General features: G+C 43.4%; 1 protein-coding gene across 3 annotated transcripts; it reads right to left on the bottom strand.

Moving 5' to 3' along the window:
• Positions 1–2,095: 2,095 nt before the first annotated feature.
• AGT (angiotensinogen) lies at positions 2,096–20,914 on the bottom strand. 3 transcript variants are annotated; one of them, XM_052684333.1, is made up of 5 exons: positions 20,894–20,914; positions 7,946–8,765; positions 4,820–5,084; positions 4,053–4,197; positions 2,096–3,771 (listed from the first exon to the last, which is right to left on the bottom strand). In XM_052684333.1, exons 2-5 carry the CDS (start codon positions 8,736–8,738, stop codon positions 3,580–3,582), a joined length of 1,395 nt encoding a protein of 464 aa, XP_052540293.1. In that variant the 5' UTR covers positions 8,739–8,765; positions 20,894–20,914; the 3' UTR covers positions 2,096–3,579. The 3 variants fall into 3 exon arrangements, with proteins under 3 accessions (XP_052540293.1, XP_052540284.1, XP_052540274.1); XM_052684324.1 differs by lacking the exon at positions 20,894–20,914 and adding an exon at positions 13,618–13,737; XM_052684314.1 differs by lacking the exon at positions 20,894–20,914 and adding an exon at positions 10,669–10,821.
• Positions 20,915–22,566: the final 1,652 nt, after the last annotated feature.

The following is a 22,566-nucleotide window of genomic DNA, read 5'->3' as shown; positions in this document are numbered from 1 at the left end:
AGACTTTATGCACAATTGTAGGCTGTGCTCAATGATGATCTGTGTTGTTATCCTGTTTTCTTTCTCCAGATCTCCTATTTTCTAGAGCATGATTTTGGGTGCTCATTTGCTAGACTGTTGATGTAAACTACAGCTGAGAGCTCAGTGTTTGAATGGTGCTTAGGATACCTGTTGTGTACATTATTGCATTTGTGGTGGAAGAATTTGTTGGGACTGGGGAAACCGTGTTTCGTAAGTTTCAGTGGGATTTTCGCATCCATATTCTGATGGGACAGAAGACTGGGAAGAATATATGTGGCAATAACAGAACAGCTGCTGAGAAGTGGCAGACTGAAAAGCTTTCACTGTTTTTTGGTAGTGTTTCGTACGCAGTTATGTAAGATACAGTGTGAATACTGCCAGGAGAAAATCTGTTTTAATATGTTTCATTTTATAAAAAGAGTGAGAGCTTTTTAAACTGTTAGCTTGGCAAACTCCCTCATGGGTTTGGAACTCTGTCTGAGCTCTTCTTGGAATCTGCTTTGCAGCCTGTACTGAAGTTTTGCAGCTGGAGCTTAAATACCAAGAAAATTATTAACTGTGGAGGTGAAAAAGAAGAAAACAAAAAATAACACATCCACCTTTCTGTTAGAACTTCATTAGCTATATGGAGTGAAGAGTAATACGTGGTATTTTAGATGTAAAATTGATGTCAGAACAAGTCTCAGTAAAATAATGTTGTTGGGAAAGTGAACAGATGCCATGTTTTTCAGCATTTGAATATTCAGGAAAGCTTATCTTTTTCATACTGTAGCACGGACTCCAGAACCCCCGATCCCTTTCTATGGGGCTGCTCTCCAGCCTCTCTTCCCCAAGGCTGTACATATACCAGGGCTTGCCCAATCCCAGGTGCAGAAGCAGGAGCTTGTTCTTGTTAAACTTAATGCAGCTGGTGATTGTCCAGCTCTCTAGTTCGTCAGGATGTCTCTGCAACGCTTTACAGGAGTCAGCAGCTCCTCCCAGTTTAGTGTTGTCCTCAGAGTTGTTTAGTTTGCCTTCAAGTCCTATATCTAAGCAATTGATGAAAATGCAAAAGAGAATTAGACCTAAAACAGAGCCCTGGAGAACCTTAACAGTGACTGGGCACTAGCCTGATGTAACCCCATCTACTATTACCCTTTGAGCCCAACCTGCCAACCAGTTGTTCACCCATCATACTATGTTTTTGCCTAGCTATGTGCTGGACATCTTTTCCATTTGAAAGCTGTGAGAAACACCATGGAAAGCTTTGCTGGAATACAAAAAGATTAAATCAGGTGGCCTCTTTTGGTCAACTGAGTAGGTAATTGTGTCATAAAAGGAGATATAAGTTCATTAAACAATTTCTCATGATTCCATGTTGATGGTGAACAAAGATTGCATTGCTTTTCAGATGTTTTTCAATAACTCCCAGAGTAATTTTCTGGGTTGTAATTAGCAGGCTCTTCTTTCTTGTAATTCTTGAAACCTGGGACTGCATTTGCCAGCTCCTAATCAGCTGAGACCCCTCCAGATTCACAAGACTGTGAAAAATAGGTCTTACAATAACATCAGCCAGCTGTGAGTTCCCTAGGATGAATCCATTTGGACTCTCAGACTTAGGCATCCAGCTGGATGCATCTACTTTCTTCCTTTTTGTCCTCACGGTGTCAATGGACAGCTGCTTTCTACTGCCAGTATTTTCCTTGTTTCTCTTCTCTGTAATACTGAGCAGTGCACAGAGTCCTTTACTATCTTGCAGTCCCCAAATACAAATGATGGTGTTTTGTCCTAGAACTTAATGGCATCATTGCCAGGGACTCCCTTACATTACACTCCCATCTTCATGGTAAAAATGGAAACTTTTATGATCTGCAGTTTTATTTGCGGTTGATTGTACCTTCTGGCTTCAATGAATAAGTGGAATAACTTAATCGAGCCTTTATGAATACTTGGAAGCTGTCTGTTTCATGCTTACAGCTATAGCGTTGGCAGTAATTTGCAACTCACTGTCTTGTAAAACATAAATCTGATTTAGAGCAAATTTCAAAGGTTGGAACAAGAGATTTAGTTGTTACAGGCATAAACCCAACTGAACTGTGGCAAAGCAATTAGAAGTTGGTTTTATTTGTAGCTTTCTTGTTCTGCAAATTCATAGTTAATTGCTGCTGTGTATACTGCAAGCACAGTATTTATATGTTAAAGCATCAGGAATACATACAGAATAATTAGATAAATGCATGGATATTACAGCATTTGACATCCTAGTATTCACAAGAGTGAGTTGTGTTATTAATAGTCTTTTTTATTAAGTAGAAGAATCCACTGTGTATCTGTAGCACCGATAGCTAGCTGCTGACATGAGTGGCTTTGGGCAAGATAGAAATTTGTACCGCTGTGGATGACAGTAAGATACTGCTCCCTGTGGAATACATCTGGTATCGTACTGCAGAGGGGTTTGCAGTTACTGTCTGAATGCCATCAGCTCCAAAGGCAAATCTAAAAATGTGAGGTGGAAGTCTGTGTGCCAATAAAATCAAAGGGAAAAGCTCTTGCAGGCTTTTACAGTACCAAGATTTCACTCCCAGTTTCTCTCTTTCTCATACAGGACTCAATCTTAATAATCTGTTGTTCCAGTTTAATGTTCCCAAGTTCTGTGACTGCTAAAATTTGGACTGTTAAAACCATTTTATTAACACGTAGCAGCACACCCACCATTAGTATAGACATTAGTATAGATTACTGCCACTAATACTATAATGTTCTTTTTTTTTTCCCCCCCCCTCAGAAAATATAGTTTGGATGTGTTAAGGCTTACACATCTTACCTCTAACCAGTAATGTTCTTTTTTTCACCATAAGACTGTAATAAATGCATCTCAGATCAGTAAATATTCTAAGTAATGAAATTGTATTGGAAGAGTAAGTGGGCCTCTTTTTTCTTAATAATCAGAGAAACTGCTGTCAGGCTATGAGAATTCATCTGCAGCACTTCATTAATGCTACCAGCCCTATTTTTAGTTTTTCCACGGAGTTGAGAAATAAATGTGTCCATCTAGGCTGCAGAAAGCAAAAACTTCCTACAACTGTGTTTTTGCTTGCAAGGCAAAATCTTGTCTCAGTGGTACAAGTAAAGCCTTCCCATGCTGTTGGCAGCATTTTAAAGGCAAATACTGCTGATCAAGCTAGAAGTCCCTGTGGATAATTTGAAAAATTGGAGAGATGTCTTGCAAAACTGATCCTTTTTCCTACCTTTCTGTAGTAAGTGGCATTTGCACTTATAAAATAACAGTGTAAATTGACTTGCTGATTACTGTTTTATCCCCACTGCCTTGAAAAACGGTGGAGCAGAGGAAGACAAGAGGGGGAGAAGGAAAGAAGGGAACTGGGTGGTTTGCATGAAACAAAAGATGGGATGTTGTAATTTTTTTTAGCTTTTAAAAAGCTGTATTTCAAACCCTTTCCCCTTGACCTACAAGTAGGGTAGAGCACTCAACATGATCATAAAAACAGCTTATTAGTACAAAAAGGTGATGGGAAATGTGCATCCTTTTTCTTCTCCCCTCTTCCTTGCTGCTTGCATTTAAACCTCCTGCAGGGGGTTTGTTACTCTACCAAGGAAAAGCATTGCCCTTGACTTTGCTTCAAAGACTGCTAAAAGAAACGGTTTGTTCAGCATTACTTCCTGTGGCACTGAATCTTCTTCCTGTGCTGTGGTGTCTTCTGGTTGATGTGTTCCATCGCTGCTCAGTTTGAAAAAGGCTTTGTTCATTATCTGTAATGCAAAAGGTGAGTCATCAGGATATGATAAGAATTTAAGTAAATAAAAAAAGCACATGCAATAATCAGTTACTTGGATCAGCCATAACCACCAGGCTCATGGATGTTAATTAAATAAGCCATTGAAATATTCATTCCATAACGAGAAAAAAGCTTGGGTTGACAGTTGGACTGGATGATTTTAGTGATCTTTCCCAACCTTAATAATTCTATGATTCTGAAGTTATACAGCTACAGGAGGCATATTTTGTTGAACACCAGTGATGTATACTGTACCTTTCCAACAGTGAGGTGGGCGTTGCTTATTTTACTGAGATCTGCCTCCTTCCCCAACAGTGCAGGCAGTTTCATATCTGCAAGAAATTCTTGTAGATCACAGCTGTCTTCTATTCTTAACTCAGGCAAAGTTAATTTAATTTTTCTGGATGGGAAAAAAAAGTAAAAAAAAAATAAATAAATAAAAAATGAGTGTATCCTGTAGAATCAGAGCAGAGTGTTTGGGTAGTTTTTGGGCAGCTGTTGAGTCAGGACCTGAACCACTGATAGAGCACCTGGAGGATGGACCTGGTCAGCCCTGGAAGCACAGGTGAAGGCACTTCAGCTGTGTGACCAGAAGGTGTGGAACCTGGAACCTGGCTGTACCTCTGTTAGGCCTCATTTAAGGGCTTCCCCCACAGGGAAAGGATCTCTGGTTGGGGATCCCTCCTTGGTGAAACTTTCTCCTGTGAACCTTGGAATCTTCTGATACGGGTCAGCAATCATCTTCCCTTCCTTTATAGCACCTTTCTATTGTGCCTGTCCTTCTGTCATCACGTATCTGTTGTAATGCATTTCACATTGTATAGATCTGTCAGTTGCCACACAGTGGAACTTCTTTCTACTAATAGTGTGGCATCCCTGGGTTTCTGTGCATCTCTGCATTAAATGCTACATTCTCAGTGGCAGGATCCAAACCTCGCTGTAGAGCAGGAAGTAGGCAGAGCTGCACTGCACACCCTCACCCATTCATTCTTACAGGAAATCATATGGTGTCTAAAATGTACCTTGGGGACAGATTTTCAAGCCAGGCTGATGACTGCAAGGGAAGCTCAGCCTCTACTTTGTCCAGGTCATTGCCATTGATGGGCTGCAGCAGCACCAGCAGAACATTCTTGCCAACAGGGACTTCAGTTGCAGAAAAGGTCTCACTGGTGTCAGTCATGTACTTGAATGTCCCAGTTACTGACAGCATGGGGACTGAGATTGCCCTGTTTGAATCAACCCAGAACTCCTGAGGATCTTTCATCCGAGAGGCTTTCTTAGCATTCACTAAAAAACAAACAAACAAACAAACAAAAACATCAAAAAATTTTAAATTGATTCTTCTTTTTCATTCTCCCCTCTGCCCCTTAACTGGGGGCTATGTTTGTTTATAACACACTGTCTCTGGCAAGGATTGCACATGTACAATTGCATTTAGCTACTGTAAGCTTGTGTAACCTACCTTAATATGCCTTTTGGTAGCATCAGGCAGAGGCTGGGACAGACTCACAGCACAGATTCTGAAATGCTATCAAGACTGATCAAAACTGCTGTGTTTATACCACTTTTTGCAACCAGAAAGGGCTACAAAGCTGGCTGAAATTTCTGCCTGCTCAGTTGTTTACTCCCTCCCAAGCTGCTAAGCAGTTCTTGAATGGCTTATAGTGAGATGCAGAAGACATGGATTCCTTCTACATCCCCCATGCAGCTGTGATGACTGTGCACAACAGCTGCATATTTTGAACCCATCTGCCAGGGTAGCCCTCATGCAGTGCCCTCTCACAGCTGAGGCAGCCAGGAAGGCAGATGCAAGGCAGGCAAGGCACTGGCACAGCTGCTTAGAAAAGCTGTGGGTGCCCCATCCATGGAGGCTCTCAGCCAGGTTGGATAGAGCCCTGGGCAGCCTGAGCTGGTGGGTGGCAGCCCTGCCCATGGCAGGGGGCTGAAACTGGGAAGGCTTTAGGCTCTGTTCCAAACTAAGCCATTCTATGAACACAACAAAATAACAGAAAAGAGTTGCTCACTATTTTTTTTTTTTCCACATCTCAGGAGAAAGAGAAAGCACCTGAAAGCAGTAACGAGCCACTTTCACAGCAACTGTAACCTTGCCAAACTTAGGCCCAGGAGAGCAGAAACCAAGAACAGAATTAAAAGACAAATGAATACAACTGAAATTTCAGATTAAATGCATTAAATTGGGATAGTAACTGATTTTTAAAAACCTAACCTGGTCTTGAGGGGAAAATAAAGTGATGCCCAACTCTGTGAGGCAGCAAGTGATCAGTAGGCTGCCTACTGGTGTTTCTCACTCCTTTCCCTGAAGCAGCACTGCCCTCTGGCAAGGGTGAATGCCTGAGGGCATAGACCTTGGATTAGCTCCAGGCAGTTTCTGCATTCCCATTAAATGAAAGGAGCTTCCAGAAGGGCTTAACACAACATGCCAGGAAGCTGATTGCTTCTGGAGCATTTAACATGATTTTGGATGCAGAAAGTCTGCCCTCCAAAGCAAGGGTGCTGCTTGGGAATATCACCATTTCATTGTACGCTGTTTTGCTAAATGCCAGTGGGTTTAAAATCATGTATGCAACTGCAGTGTCTTCACTCACTGGTTGGTAATTATTTTGCAACCTCAAAAAAAAAAAAAAAAAAAAAGTTGAATCAGTAAGATTTGCACTTAATGTTCCCTGCTGGATTCTGAATAGCAGTTCCTGCTCAGCAGTAAGTCTATAAATGTGAAAACAACTCTGAGAAGTGAGCAGCACTTGAGACTATTTGAGGAAATTTAGCCTTCAGATTTCTGCCACATCATTCTATCAATCCTTTGGCTCTAAGTGTTTCATAAACCTCTATAATATGTGTCAGAGCAAAATATTGGTTTTTGTTTTTGTTTTTTTTTCTTCCTACAGCTATGAGGCAGAACATGGAACAAGACAGCATAAGCTGTCATGGTTGTCCCTCCGTAGTCAAATGGCCAAGCCAATGCTGCCATCCATTTCCCACGTTTATTAATAAAGAGTTACTTATCTAATTATTTCATCCTTGAGCCAATATTCTCCAGCCCACAGGTGGAGAATGCAGCATCTCAAATGCATTGTTTTGAAAGAGGAGGCAGAACAGCTGACCTAGTGCCGTTCAGAGCTTCAGACGTGTTGCTAAGCAAATAAAATTACAAGTTTCCTATATAGAAGAAGAAAAATTTCTCTGTTAAAAGAAAATTCTGCGTCCTAGTCTTCAATTCAAAAATTATTTTTGTAGTGCTATCTCTATGGTAGACCTCACACTGACTAAAAGGTGATGGTCTGTCACACCTCTTCTGCAGAATTTGGGATCAGTTAATGAGCATTACAGAGCATCCTCTGACAGCACTCATGAAAGGCAAAGGAAATCTGAAATCAAGTTTGCAGTTGAGAAGATAAAGGTACAAAAGCATTTTATGAACACCAGAGCTCCAGTGCTAGCAGTAGAAGCCCACTTAGAAACTTATGATTCACTGCAAATTTTCTGAAATACGGTCACTGTTACACAGATTGCCCAAAAATTTGCCATCTCTGATATTGCATTCAGGCATTAGGATACTGAAAAGCAACTACATTCTTAGATGCAGAACAGAGGGAGTTCTGGCACATCAGCAATGGAATAACACCACATAATTATGAGATTGCCCTATTTCTAGTTTTTGCATATTCTCCCAGCTTCCTTAACTGGTGGCTTACTTTCTGACCTTGATATTTCCTTTAGCCTGTGGGAAGGTATTGCTTTTGTTTGCTTTAAACCTATTTTCCAGATGACTTTTGCCCAAAGCCCCTCAGGACATTTAGATACTTTTTTTGTAAGAAATCATGCATAGCACTCTATTATTCACCTTCCCAAGCCCTTCTTCACCTTAGCTGCCTGGTCTAGGAAAAGTCCCCTGATGCCACCCCCTCCACTTCTTCTCCATTGCCCTGGCTATCTTGAGGCTGGCTGAGAGGAGGTGGCATGTGGGCAGAACCCCAGGAACAGGACACTGCATGGAGCAGTGCTCAAGGTTCCCATGCGAGTGAGCTCTTCTCTCTCACCTCTTGGCCTCGTTTCTACCCTGGGAAGCACAGTAGCTAACCTTTCTTCCACCCAGCCTGCCTCAACATAAGTACTTGCCTCCCTCTCACCTGCCATGCGAACATCCACTGCGAACACTAAGTCAGTAGTCGGGTCGAGGTCTGTCAGTATGTGCTTGCTTTGGCCTTTGCTTTTGGCCTCCACAAAGGCATTTATTTGTTTTGTTGCCTCACTTGGGTTTGTAAAGTCCACAGCTCGTGTGTAAAAAGCATCAGCAGAGCGGAGCAAGTTATGCACAAACTGTTGGGATAAGGGTATGCCAGGGGCAGAGAAGAGGCAGAACATCTTGGAAAAGAGCAGATCCTCATCCTGGGTTTTGACAAGGTTTTCGATAGTCCTCAGGCTTGCAAGGAGCTTGTGCCCATCCACCCTGGAGGTGCAATCGAAGTCTCCAGAGGGGGGAACAAATCCCAGCAAACCCTGCAAATCAGCAGCTGTCTGATTGGATGCACCCAAGTAGAAAGACGCCAAGGAGCCATAGAGACTGGTAGGGGACAACAGGACATTTTGGCCCTGCCGTGCTTCCCTCTGTAAACTGTAAAATCGCATGCCAAGGACATGCACAAAGTCCTTCAGGTAGATCAGTTTCTGCCTTCCACGGACACTTAGGCTAGGGGAATCTAGCCTGACTTCATTCTTCACATTCTCTTCATAGGCAGGCGTGGTTTGGGATTCAATGGAGGCAGGCACAAATGTTTTCTTTCCTTCCTGGGCCAAGCGTTCCAGCTCCTCACAGGCACTCTCATTGATAGCATTCAAACTGAAAGGGTGGACGTAGACCCGATCACAACCCACAGCAGTGAAGCACAGGAGCAAACAGAGAAGGTCTGCTGCCAGCTTCATGCTGAAAAACCACTTCCACAGCGTTTGCTGAAAGAAAAAGCAGGGAGGAAAGACTGATCAGCCTGTTATAAATACTGTTTCCTTTATGGTGAGGTGCTGGCACTGCGTGTGTTACAAAGGCAGGAACAGTGTCTAATGCTGCCTGCACTGTCTGCTCAACAAAAAGGCCTGGGTGGAGTGACCACCAGATTCAGTGGCTGCAGATGGGAAAATGCTAAATGTGAATCTGACTACATTACCCACTGTCACAACCTGAAGACTGTGCACTGGAAGAAACAGGGCTGCAGATCTCAGTGAGCTAGGCTTGCAAACTAGACTGCTAGTTCTTTCAAAACATTGTAACAGTGCAGCTATGTTGCTCCTGGGACCTAGTCAAAGATCTGTCTGCATACTGCTGCACTAAATCTTGCTGACGAGGACAAGCTAAGCAATTTGCCTGCTGTTATGGGGGAAGTGGGTTTGAAAACCAGTTCTCTTAAGGTCCCACCACTGAGCTCTCCTGCTCTGTATGTCAAGTCAGTGTAGTGCATGGCACTAACAAAGCACTTCATATTTCCACAGCCCAGTGCAAGCATTCATTCTAGCTTCTAGACAAACTGCCTCAAGGCTCTCTTACACAAGTGTGTTGCCGCTGAAACCAAGTATTTATCTTCATAGCACTTTTGTCACTTAAAAACAGGATTAAGAAAGATAAACTCAGTTTTTCTCTATTGCACAAGTAATCCTTTTCTCCAGTAAAAGGTTTCCTGCCGCTCTTGTTTTTCCTGACTAGAAATGGAGACTTCTCCTGAACATGGACATTGCCAGTGTTTTAGCACAAGGGATCAGCTGCATATAGGTTACAAGAAAAGCACAACATGTATGCGTGCACATACATATCCACATACACTTGTATACATAAACACACTGACAACTTCTCTGTATTTGTAATTCTCACTTCTCCTGTATCATTATTTTTTTTTTTAATAAGTAATAACTCTGCTGCACCTTCCTTGGGTTTGTAGTCTACAACTTCAGATTCACATAGTTGAAATCCAAATGCGTAAGACATTACTCTTCCGTGAGAGTAATGCTTGTTATGGGCCATAATGCTGTTATTCAGGGCTACATTTTTACACCACTAGTCATATCTTGTTTGTTTCAACTCTTTTCACCTTCTTATTGCCCTTTCCAGTCTCTGCAGAGTTTGTTGAACAAGCGAAATGCTAACCAAGCTCTGATCTCCACCTTCTTCCTCCAGTTTTTGAGTGGTGCCAGTCTCCAAGTAGTGCCAGCCTGGTAGCTTGACACTTTTAGGAAGACGCAGTGCAATGTCTGTCTCACTAACGCTTTAATTTACACAGAGTGGAAGTGCTATGGATTGAATCCAGCCATTCAAGAGCTGACACCCCACCTGATTTACAAGGTATAACAATATTCGTTTTGCTCAGGGATCTCCAGGTGTTTCATGCCTGATAATGCTCCAGTCTGCAGTATCACCACCCTCTTGCAAAGGCAAAACCTGAGAGGAATAGACACTTAGTAATTAGACAGACACCTCACTAGGTACATGTCTGTTAACATGCATTCACATTCCCAGGCTGTAGGCACATGTCTAACAGGTTGGCTTACAAAAGGAATTTCTGCTGTTGTAGTTAATCCCATCCCATCTTCTAAATCAGCACATCAGCAGCAGTAGCTGGTGCTGCTATTCCCTCCACTCTCTGCCTTCATCCTCACAGCAGCTGGTGCTGGCAGATTGCTTCTCCCAGAGCCACCACGCCAACTCTCACAGGCAGAAACAGCAGGAGGGCAGTTCTCACTGCTGCCACTTAAACAACCTGATCTGTGCAAAGCAAACATGCTGTATTTCCCTAAGTAAATCCACACAGAGCCTTTCAGAAAAGGAAGAAAACTTGAAGTGAACAACTGGCATTCAGAGCAAACCCACCGTGTGTGCTTACTGTCCGTGCTGCTGTCCCCCACAGATGCCCTGTCCTCTGGGGCAGACTCCTTGTGGCTCCTTTTGAGCAGTGCGTGGTGGCTGCAGGGGCATTTATGCCCTTCCCAATTTGGGGGCCTTCCCAAATGTCTCCAGTAGCATTGCACAAAGCTACTCATGGGTGGGAAGGCTGAAAAAAGTTAAATCAGACCAGAAAGGACCCAATGAAACTCGGGTACAATTTAACATTGGATGATGCACAAAAAACCCTAGAGATCAATACACAACCTTTAACCCGACCCAGCTCATTTGTGTAGCCTGCTGTTACACATTGACTAAGATGGACGCCGATGTTTTGTTATGCAGAAGAACTGATTATAGGACCTGAAAATAACTCTGCTTATTTTGTGCCAGACTCAAATAAATGCAGATTTCCTTGTGCCTGCAGTTTTTGCAGTCAGATCAGATATTTTTCTTCTTGGATAAGAATCTTTAACTTATGGCTTGTCAGTGTGATTGTGACACATCAGTGAGTGGGATATTTCAATTTTTATCCTCTTAATCTATCCATAACATCAACAGTTTATTCATTTTCCTTTTCAAAGCAAATGTGCTGGAAAGAAGAGGATGAAAACTAGAAGGGATTAGGACACCAGATCCAGGTAACAGAATTCACCTCTCCCAGTCTCAACTTCCAACAGTCCTATTTAGAAAAAAAGAGAGGGATTCAGAGATCTTTCTGCTGCTTTGGAAGCAAACTTCCAGCTTTGGCCTAGAGTGATAGTATTGCTCAGGTTGGAAGAGACCTACTCCCCTGTATTGTCCCTCTTCCTCTTTAAGCAAGTAAGTGGTAAATTAAACTGGGGGTGACATAGATGGTCTCATTCAGCACCATCATTATAGTCAGCAATTTAAATCCTATGGCCTTAATGGGAATAGAACTGACAACATCTCAGTTTTAAAGAGCCAGTCAGGCCCAATTTGTGCTATAGAGTTCAGTCACATGAGGACTTCAAGAAGCAAGCCAAGAAAGACTGAACAAAGTTTTAGATGAGTTTGGGCTGTTGGAAGTGGTGAAACTGAAGGGCCTGTCAGTGACATCTGAGCCCTGATGGAGGGATGGAAAATGTCCATCTCTGCAGCACTGCTTTTTCATTTGAACAGTTTCACTACTTAAGCTGTAATGAGGTTTGAAAACAGTCCTGAGCATAGCCACATATGGCATGCTGTCATGCAACAAGGCCTAAACAAACAGCTTGAAATATTTAACGTGTTTTCTCCATCTGAATCTAAGGAGCATCTGGCTGCAGAACAAGCCCTGTGCATCTGCACCATCTCCAAATGGCTATAAGATGCATGGAGCCCAGCCATACATCCAAGCAATGGGAGAAGCAGCTCTTTTTAACCTTCCATTCCCCAGGGCCAGTGAAGATGCATGTGTTACCAAAGCAGTCAGGCCTGCAGGAGGCATCGGGCCTAGCAGCATGTTCTGAGCTGGGCTGCACCATGCCCATGGACCACAGCCAGCCTGCTGCATCCTACTGAGTCAGGCCTGGGCACAGAAAAAATGCAAGCTCCATCTGAAGTTCTCAGTATCAAGAATGCTGAAGTCTGGGCTGTTTCAGCAAAGGGCACCTTGTGCTCTGTAAAACTGAAAAATATCCTTAATGAGGGTTGCTCAGTAATAAGCTGCCAGACATACGTATTTATTGTGGATGTTATGCATTGGATGGGAGATCATCTAACCCTTAGCTACTGTACTTTTTCTTTTTTCTTAAGTCATTTTGCCTCACATGTGATACAGAAATGCTGTTGTAGCACCCAGAGGGAGCAGCCTGGGTAATCTCAGCTTCCAGCTGCCCTGTAGGCTGTAACCACATCACATTGCAGCTCCTGCAGTGAATCACGCTCTCCTTTTGCTGTCTGTAGGCACAGTTCTCAACAGCATGGTGGTAACTGTGCCTTATGGTGGTAAAGACTTTGATTTCTGCCCATGTTTATGCCCCAGTGCAAAGCTCAGACACAAATCCCACCAAGTTTGCCAGTCCCTTATGCTCATTCAATTAGCATTCCCCTACAATTACGCATCATTCAGTAGTGTATTTCTTAGATCTCTGACATTTACTTTTTCATTTTATACTAAAGAAGATACTCTAAGATTATAGAGAGTATGCATTGTCACAACTGGGAACATATTTTTTCCTAGTATGACTTAATTACAGGTTTTCATTTCACTTCTGCGCTCTTTTTAAGGTAGAGAGCACAAGCATTATCCCAATTACTATACGTGGACGCTTTTGTCAGGCTTAATTTTGTTGAGCTGCCATCATTTTAGGAATGATGCTGTGCTTGAAAAGCTAGACTTCAGCAGGATGACAGTCTCTATCACAGAATCACCACGGTTGAAAAAGACCTCAAAGATTACCCAATTCAACTGTCCACAACTCACCAATATTCTCACTAAACTACATCCCTCAGTACAACACATAACATTCCTAGAACACCTTCAAGGATGGTAACTCCACCACCTTCCTGGGCAGCCTGTTCCAACACCCGACCACTCTGCCAGAGAAAAAGTATCCTGCCTGTCAGCTGTGATGACTCTTGTCCCTAAAGAGAACCGTGGCAGAAGAATTGTACTGGGAAAAAAGTGGTTGAAAAACTTTCATACAATCATAAGGTTGGAAAAGTCCGCTTAGGTCATCTCATTCAGCTGTCAAACCATCACCACCATGCCCACCCACTAAGCCACATCCCTAGGTGCCATACCTGCCTTTTCTTGAAAGCCTCCAAAGACAGCAATTCCACCAGTTCCCCAGGGCTTTCCAGCAGCTAGGGATTCAAGAACATAGAAGCAAGATCCCTCCTAAAATCATTGCCTGTACAAAGAAAGCCCTGATTTTCTGTTGCAACTCTCATCTTTCAATACCCACAATAAAGGTATAAAGAAGCACAAACCTCTCAAGCTTGCTGTTCAACGAAGAAGTTCCTGCCTTTCTTTTGCTTCACTCCTCCTGATCTCTGGAGGGGGTCTTGGAACTCCCTTTTGTACTCACCCTTACATAAGCAAGCCCAAGCTTCTCATCCTTCCCCTTGCCCTACTTTTATTAAAAAAAAAAAAAAAAAAAAAAAAGCCTGCCTCTGTTTTTCCTGTTTGTTATTCATGGTCACAGCTGCCTTCTCCAGAAAAGAAGCAGAGAGTGGCTGAGAATCTGCTCCTGCTGATACTGCAGTCACTGCTCTGATTGCAGCCTCCCTCATCTCCTTTGCTCCATTAAAAAGAAATCCCTTTACCAGCCTTTGTCTTCTGAAGTGCAAATAGCGGATAGTTTTATTGCCCAAGAAAACTTCTGGGGTGTGTTCCTGCTGCTTCTTACTTATGTAAAAACTGCCAGATATGGTTCAGAATTTTTAACCCCAGTAGAGTAATACCAATAACCCCAATAGAGTAATAGTAGAGTTATAGCCAGAAGTGAGTAATTAGGTCTTCAATAGGAAAAAAATATTTTTGCCCAACACCAAACTTCAATTGATCAGCAAGCCAGCAATTCTTTTGCTGAAGAACACCTTGTCTCTGTTCTGCTGAAGCACCCATTGATCCAAGTTCTGGGAAGGGCCGTATAAAATTCAGCATTTTGTGCAGAGATACTAGTAAATATTTTACTTTTTTTTTTTTGTCCTTCGTTTTCCAGTCTTCCATAATTCACTCTGAGAGCTGAACTCAAAGGGGCCAGACATACTACTAGGACAGCATCCCAATAGTCACCTGTGAAGTTAGGAAGGGATTTATGGAGAAGTCACTCTGGAGAGAGGATAAGGAATGATGTGCTCAGACTCAGCCCAAAGGCAGTGCTAAGAACATCAGTACAAGCTCTTCATAGGCTGAGTTGACACTTCTGGCCTGCATTGATTATGAATTCACATAGGGTTAACTCAGAGTGTATGATATGTGACTATGTGCACATGTTACTAAATTGTAGAGTATCTTTCTTTAAGATTGATTTACCTTGAATAGAAAGCAGGACCAAAAGAGTTTATCTGTACAACTTGTGGACTTTGGTGAATAGAGATTTGTGATTGCCAACCATCAACATTCATAACTCTTCTCTCCCTTTTGTTTTGAAAAAGGAACATCACATCAGGTCTGGATAAGGAGGGGACAAACTACAAAAATGACAGGAAAGAGAAAGAGGAAGCCCGTTTGGGAGGACTGGCCAAGAAGTGGACAGGAAATATTGCTTTAAGGATAGGTGTAGTGATTGCTGTGAGATGGCAGGCATGCTGGAAGGAAGAGATTTTGTGAAACCCCCAGTATAATCTTTGTAGAGCAACCAAGTGCCTGGGGAGAACATGGCTTTTTGGTTTGGAAGAATAACCACTGGGATTGGAAGAGAAAATGCAAAATATTGAAGTCACACACCAAATGTTGACTCCATTTTGCCATAATTAGCAAGTTCTCAGTAAAATTACAGGCAGAAAATGTAAAAGAAAGGAAGTGTTCTGCTTCATACACAAACTGCAGAAGACACAGCCACAAGACGCTGTAGAAACTGAAAGAGTTTAACTGAAGCAAAATTTTACATGAAATCAGTAAGGGCACAGTCATCAGAAGATGCAGAACATGATAGTTCAGGTGCTAACTCAGGAGATGCCACACAATAAGCCGTCATGAGTTTTAGATCCATGTAGCACTTCACAGACTCCTCTCTAAGTGCCTGTCTACTGCCTATGATGGAAACAGAAATTTCTGAGCTAAGGTCAGCTTAACCTGGCTCATTCTGCAGAAATAGAAATACTATTTCAGTGTCACTATGTCAATGAACCATCACACCCTGCAAACCTGACCCCAGCTGGGCAGTGCTCCTTCGTACAGCACATTTAGGAGCACACTGTTGTCTTTTCAAAAAGAAAAAAAAAAACAACACCAATAAGCCCAGGGAAACGTGAACAGTATGCAAGAACAGTGTCTAGGCTCCTAATATCAGTTAGCCACTTTAAGGCATTTTCTTGCTTAGTCAAAGCACTCATATTAACTACTGGCAGATTCACTGCCACGAGGTCTGAAATTTGATTCTCTATCTCCTGCCAGACTTTCAGGGTCTGTTCTCACTTCCACTGCACACAAAGTACTCATTGAATTTTCCCAGAGTAAATAAGTAGGGAGGAGTCAGGTAGTACAGACCTGCTGATAGGCCACGCAGGTTTCTGCATGACAATAAACCAGCCTTCCCCCATTCTGTGACAACTACGGCAAGTTGCCATTTTTTGTTTGTTTTTCCTTATCTCTGATGGGGAAAGGCTGTGCAAAGTAATTTTTTTTGGACTATTTTAATAACACTTTGATAAGGAAAAGCTTTGTATGTAATTTTTATTTTCCCGTGTTCTCTCTGTACACCTGACTTCTGCCCTTGTTGGCAGGACACACTTTTCTGTGAAAGCAGCTGGTGAACATGAGGGATGTACTCAGCACTTGCCCAATTTTTTGTGTAAAGAGGATTGCAAAAATGCTTCTCAATAATAGCATTCAAAGTGCAGATGATGAAAGAGATTATCCTGCTGCTGATGCTGGTTCTCACAGTGAAGAGAAGCACAACTAAACCCAGGGACCATGTGAGCAAAGGTTAACCCTAATGCCAATTTTTCAGCATGAAAACTGAATCAGTGCTGTGCTCGACTTGGTTATAGAATCATAAAATCATTGAAAGACCAGTAACATCACCTAGTCCAACCATCAACCCACCATGCCTACTACATCCCTCATGCCACATCTACGCAGTTCTTCAACACTTCCAGGAACGGTGACGCAATACACTTTCCTGGGCAGCCTGTGTCAGTGCCTCACCACTCTTTCTGAGTCCTAATATCCAATCCAAATCTCCTCTGGTACAACTTGAGGCCATTGCTTCTCATTCTACCAGTCAGACTAGGGGAAGAGACCAACTCCCTCCCCCCCCCCCCAACCTTGCTATGACCTCATTTCAGATAAAGAGCAATAAAGCCTCCGAGTCTCCTCTTCTACAGACTAAATAATCCCAGTTCCTTCTGCTGCTCCCTGTAAGACTTGTTCTCCAGATCCCTCACAGCTTCACTGTCTATACCTGGGCACACGCACTGTGAGTGGGCAGCTGTGGGGCTGACTCAAGTAGCTAAGGTCTCCCCAAAACGATGCATGGGGCACCATGTTCCCAAGGTGCTCTAGCAGTGCCACAAGCCCTGCTGCATGATGGAGGAGGCTGCTCCCAGCTCCCTGCAGCAGCACCACCAACTCTGCATCTCCTCTTCTCTTGCAGATGACCTTTCTGCTGGTGCACACCTATCTCCAAAGCTCACCTAACAATACAACACCTGCAAACATACCAACACCAGCAGGCATTGCTGCAGCTTATAACGACATTCGGTACAATACAGCTTCCATTGGCAGGCTGTATATGTAGCAAGGCTACATATACAAGCTGCTGCAGTCGCACCAGCTCCCATTGAGCTGCTTGCATCCACAGTGGGGCTGCCTGGAGCCCAGAAGCTCGCAGGACAACACAGCACAGGACACAGCAGAGCAGCAGCTCCGGCCGCCGGCCGCCTACTGCCGCTCCTTTCTCCTGAGCCGAAGCTGCCACCGTGTGGAGGACCCCGGTCACGCAGCGCTTGGAAATGTCATTAACCTTTCGCTTTTCCCAGCCAACAGCTCTGGAAGCAAGGGGATGAAAGTTAAACGTAGGCCCACCGCTGTTTTCTTACAGGAAATAATGAAAACTCGTGACTGAAGTTTCTGAGGATGCAGTAAGTGGCAAAAAGCAGTCAGAGAGCAGCGTTTCCTACTCTTCTGTTTTTACTGGATGGTTCCTAAGCAAGCACTTAAATGTTTGCTGTGGTTTTGGGTTTATTTTACCTTGCCTTGTTGTTCCACCTTTTCAGTATTAACTGTAGAATAAGATTTCAGCTCACTGCCTGGGGGATGGAACTGAACGAATTCAGTGAATTCAGTCCAGGATGCTCTCAGAGAGAAAACAAGTAGGACTGCCTCTGGTCAGGGTGCTGGAACACACAGTAATGGAAGCCTTTGTAAACCCTAAGCTCCCCAAAAGCCCAGTGGATGTTCTGACATCCATTTTCCCAATACAATCCGAGTTTCTGTGCGGCTTTCCTGTGATGAAATGGTTGAGGAGGTGCAGCAGCTGGCTGCTCTCCTACACTGCCACTTGGTGTTTCACAGCTCAAAAGAAAAGAATAAAAATACATAATCATAAAAGCACCCTTTTGTTCATTAAACAACTCCTCTTTCAAAGTAGCATATGAATGCAGCAGTGCTGGCTTGGCTCAAACAAAACCTGGACCTGCAGCTCAGATAGCTATGCCTGTTTGCCCTGGTAAAGTACTTAGAGAGCTGCCTGATACTGCAGCTGCCAGCACAGATAATGCTGTCATTACTCACCAAAGCATACAGAATGATGTCTTTTGTCTTTCATTCTGGGTGCACAAAGGGAGAAGTAGCAATGCTACTGCCAGGCTCGTGCAGGGAGGGCAGAGAAGGGGCCTGCGTGTAGCAGCAGGGGTCTGCCCTGGGTGTCACCCCTACTCAGGGTAATGACAGCCCCAGGATCCATCTGCTCTGTGTCAGCATCTCCTTGCCAGCAGTCAGGGATGGCAGAGCCTCACGTGGTGTGAGCATGTCTGAGTATTAAGACCGCATTTGGGACAGACTCCTCTTCTGCTACTATTCAACACAGAGAAAGCAACTGCCTAGGGGCATCTAGCATCTCTCTGCTGGGCAAAATGGTCTAAGCATGTAATTTTGGTCTCCTCCTTTAGATAAGATTCTGATATCTTTCAGTCCCTCCAAGGGATTTTTTCTTAAAAAAAAAAAACAAACAAACAAACAAAAACCCATCAGACAGGATTTTCAAAGGGCAGTTATTAAAGCCCCTCCCCGTGGTTTCTAGAACCCTTTTTTCTCATTGCTCTGAAGCATTTTTCCACTAGGCTGGCCATGACATTTAGTAGGGCAGTCTAGATCTCAGGCCTGGCTCTTGCAGTCCCAGCACAGCCCCTAAAACTCTGCATGACCTTCCTGACCTCCCCTTCCTTTACCTCTCTTGTGCCACTGGAAACAGAAGAGAAGGATGTTTTCCCTAGAGAACAGTCCAGAGAAAGCCTGTATTGCCTTACTGCTGAAAACTGAAGGAAAAGCCTTTAAAAACTAACCCCAAGCTGGGCTCAGTTTCATCCAGTCTCAGTTTCAGTTGTAACATGCTCCCAATTAGCAAAGATGTGTGCAGGAGCATGAGCAAACCCTGCCAGGCTGCAAGACACCGGGCAGAAGTCCACACTACAATGGGCCAAAGTAATGGAAAGTATTAGAAACTGTGGTTTCATGTGACTGTGGCTGTGACATTTGGATTCAAATCAATGCAAAGTTCAGAAAAGCACCAAGTAGTTTAAAATGAGACTAATCTCAGAGACAGAACAAAGATGTTTTATATAACTTCATACAAAGTCAGAGGAGGAAGCAAGGACAGAGAGCTGCTCAGTTTCACAGAGGCACCTCAATCTACATAGTAAATTCTATCCATAAATCAGTGCAAATATAGGGAGAGCTATAGAGAGACCCAGACAAACCAATCATGTTTCTCAAGCCCCTGGAGACAGCACAAAATGAAATCATCTGGCCTAAAAACAGACCCTTATAGAAGGATAGAGCAATGGAAGGGCTTAGCAGCCAACAAGCACTAGAGAACCTAGGATCAGTCAAGTCAGAGGATAAACCCTGAAACATTAAACTGACGACAGCACATGAGGTTTAATGACAACGAGGTTATGAAAGACTTAATCAGGTTGCTGTCATTTGAATAACCAACTTTAAATCCTGAGTGACCAGGGTCCACCTGGTGTCGATGGAGAAGGAATTACATAAGCGTGACTAAGAAAAGCTCATACCAGATGTTTTAAAATGAGGGCTGAAATTCAGAGCTGTAGCACAAAGCCCAGCAAGAAGTGGACATAATAGTTTTCTATGTTGGGCTTTTTAGGTTCCATTTATGTCACCTTGACTAACAGCTGAAGAGAGAGGCGCTAAGAGTCTTCCTCACGTGAAAGGCAGTTAAGGCCACAGAAATCCAAATCAAACCTTATGCCTTCTCAATGAAAAGGCAACAAGTCAAGGAAATCTAATCTGACAGCATTAATGATGGAAGAGGAAATGAAATCTCATCACTCAAAAGCTCTGGAGAACAGAAACAAAGGTATCACCTCTGCGGTAATAGAAAAAGTGAAATCCTACCAGTCCAAGCTCTCCTGGCTATGGGCTGGTGGTTCCCAGGAGCCGTGCTTCACACAGCCTTTGCCTAAAGGCTCCAATAGCAGCCTACACCCTTGGAGCCTGAATGATGGTCTGTGGGCAGCAGCTGTTGAACTAGTGCTCACGTTCTCCGTATGTTTTAGAGCCCTTGGATAGGGCTGAAGGTAAAATGGATGGAGCTTTGTCTGTTAAGGAATGGGTATTTAGACATGGTGTATAGAGAGAAAAAAAAAAAAGAAAAAAAAGAAAAAGAAAAAAAAAAGATGTTCAGCTTCACTAGACATTGCCAGCCTGTGCATCACATGAACTCTACACCGTTAACTTAACATCCTGCCCAGTCACATCTACAACAGCCTATTGGTTTTCCAGAGAAGGACTACTGGGAGCTAATTGCATGCACTCTGACATCTATCTCTCAGATGACCGTGCCTTCACAGCTATGCAGGCATTCACTCTGCAGGGCCAGGACAGACCTGCCCTATCACCCCTGCTGAGAGAGAGGGATGGAAATCTGCTGTGCACTGAGACAATGCAAGCATGGAGGAATTGCACAGGCCTGTCACAAGCCCTCCTCTTTACACTGCTTTAATATGACAGTACGTCCATTGCAACAGCTTGCCAAGTGAAAGCGTACAAAGCCTGCTGTCACAGCCTCTCACTGTCTGCCTTCACCTCCTTTTCCAGTGTTAAAATCTACTCAGCTTTTTCCTCAGAGGACGAGCATGACTAAGGATCAAAGCCTTTTTAAGTTAGTGGATCTAATACTGTCTGTCAGTACCCTGAGCTATAACAACATGTTTCTATTGTCTATCTGTAATACTATAATGTGATGGAAAGCAGCACAATAACAGTGGAGCGTCACAATCCTAGGCTACAGCAAATGAGAACAAGCCCAGGTGCAGCAGCCATAGATGCAGAAACAAGAGAAGAAAATCTGCTTACCTTTAGGAGATCTCCAGCACACAGAGAACTCCAGCAAGATACCCTCACTTGCACTGCTAATCCTTAAATGAGGTCTCGGAAGGGGTGCATCCTGGCTCCACCTCTTCTGGTCATTCAGGTACATTGCATGCACCTGAGCTTCCCTGGGTTGGCCTTCTCACCAGGTGCTGAATCACTGGGTCCAGCTGCAAGTTAGCATTTCTGCTACACTGTCCGTAGTGGAATACCACAAAAATAATTGCTACTTTTGGTATCCTTGCAGTTATCCGTGGCAAAGTGGCCAGGACAAATAGTTTTGTTTTTTTTTTTGTTTTTTGTTTTTTTCTTGTATCAAAGTAATCTCTTCACATTAATCTCCTTGCCACATCCACCTTTCAAAAACACTTTTATAGCCTTTCTCTTTTATCTCCCCATTACCTCATATCTTATACATACAGCATTGTTCCAGCAGGGAACATATCTACACAGCTACAAGCGCAATGCAGAGTTTAATAGTCCCTACTATACATAAATCTAACACAAATAATTGCCCCGATGAATGAAGAGACCAGCCAATGTCATTTATGGAGAGAGATATTATCAATTTCTTTCATCCACTCTTTTCCTATTAGAAATCCACAATTTACTGCACTATCCTACCTGAAATAAGATGCAAATGTTTCACTTTCCCCCAGCCTATAACCACATCTGAGGGCTTGCAGACAGCACAAAGTGGTAATAATAACAAGAGTTATGTCAGGAGAAAAATGTACTTCTCTGCTTTAAAAGGAGACTTCATGTTAAAGACCAAAACTGCTTGAAGACCCTTTTCTTGTAAAACACTTCAGCATGGCTAGCTAGATACAAAGTGATGTAGAAATCTGGGAACTGAAACATTTTTGGGAGCATTTTCTGCTCATTTGTCTCTTTCACAGAGTCATCATAGAATCATAGAATGGCCTGGGTTGAAAAGAACCCAGAGATCATTTAGTTTCAACCCCCCTGCTGTGGGCAGGGTTGCCAATCACTAGATCAGGCTGCCCAGATCCACATCCAGCCTGGCCCTGAATGCCTCCTGGGATGGGGCTTTCCGTCTGCCTTCCCCAGGCATCATCTCTTTAGGCCATTTTCAGGCAGACTTGAAGTAAGGCTGAGATCTCAGAGATATGACATTTCATGCAGCATCGTGACTTGAAGCTTCATGCTGGGGGGATGGAGGGGAGGAGGTGGGAAGGGCTGTCCATACCCCCTGAGTGAGTTGCTGCAGTATGAAAATATCCCTTATGATGCACCGAAGTATACACATAGGAGACAAACTGTATCAATTCCCCTTCAGCAGCAAGAGCACCCCTCAGAGCTCAGCACATTATAGCTGAGTCCAGGGTGCTGAGCATTTCCTTCTCCAGTCTTCATGTTAGTTTGACATGTGAGAGTGACCCTAATCCACAGCATCTCTGTGAGGGCTAAAGAACATTCCCATTTTAACCACTGTCTGAATATGGTACACTGGGTACATCACATCCGTAAGGCTCATGTTGGCATTTGTGCCCTTTGCCTATCTTAGACTTTTAGTTGAGATTCATCTCACTTGGTACACACATTTAATAGCTTCTGTAAGATAGGCCATGAGGCTTCACCTCTAGGCAGTCAAAAGACACGGTCATTTGCAGAGAGATCTTATGAATGAGGACACA

The sequence above is a fragment of the Tympanuchus pallidicinctus genome, unplaced genomic scaffold (genome assembly GCF_026119805.1).
Source record: "Tympanuchus pallidicinctus isolate F22 unplaced genomic scaffold, pur_lepc_1.0 scaffold1, whole genome shotgun sequence".
Classification (NCBI taxonomy): Eukaryota; Metazoa; Chordata; class Aves; order Galliformes; family Phasianidae; genus Tympanuchus; species Tympanuchus pallidicinctus.
This window is presented reverse-complemented; position numbering and strand designations above follow the sequence as displayed.

What these genes read in the sequence shown, in the direction of transcription:
- AGT (XM_052684333.1), bottom strand. Translation starts at nt 8,738, where the DNA reads ATGAAGCTGGCAGCAGACCTTCTCTGTTTGCTCCTGTGCTTCACTGCT. An exon ending in AGTGGATGTTCGCATGGCAG is followed by an intron (nt 5,085 to 7,945) that starts GTGAGAGGGAGG and finishes TTTGTTTTTTAG; the next exon opens with TGAATGCTAAGAAAGCCTCT. An exon ending in CTTGAAAATCTGTCCCCAAG is followed by an intron (nt 4,198 to 4,819) that starts GTACATTTTAGA and finishes TTTCCCATCCAG; the next exon opens with AAAAATTAAATTAACTTTGC.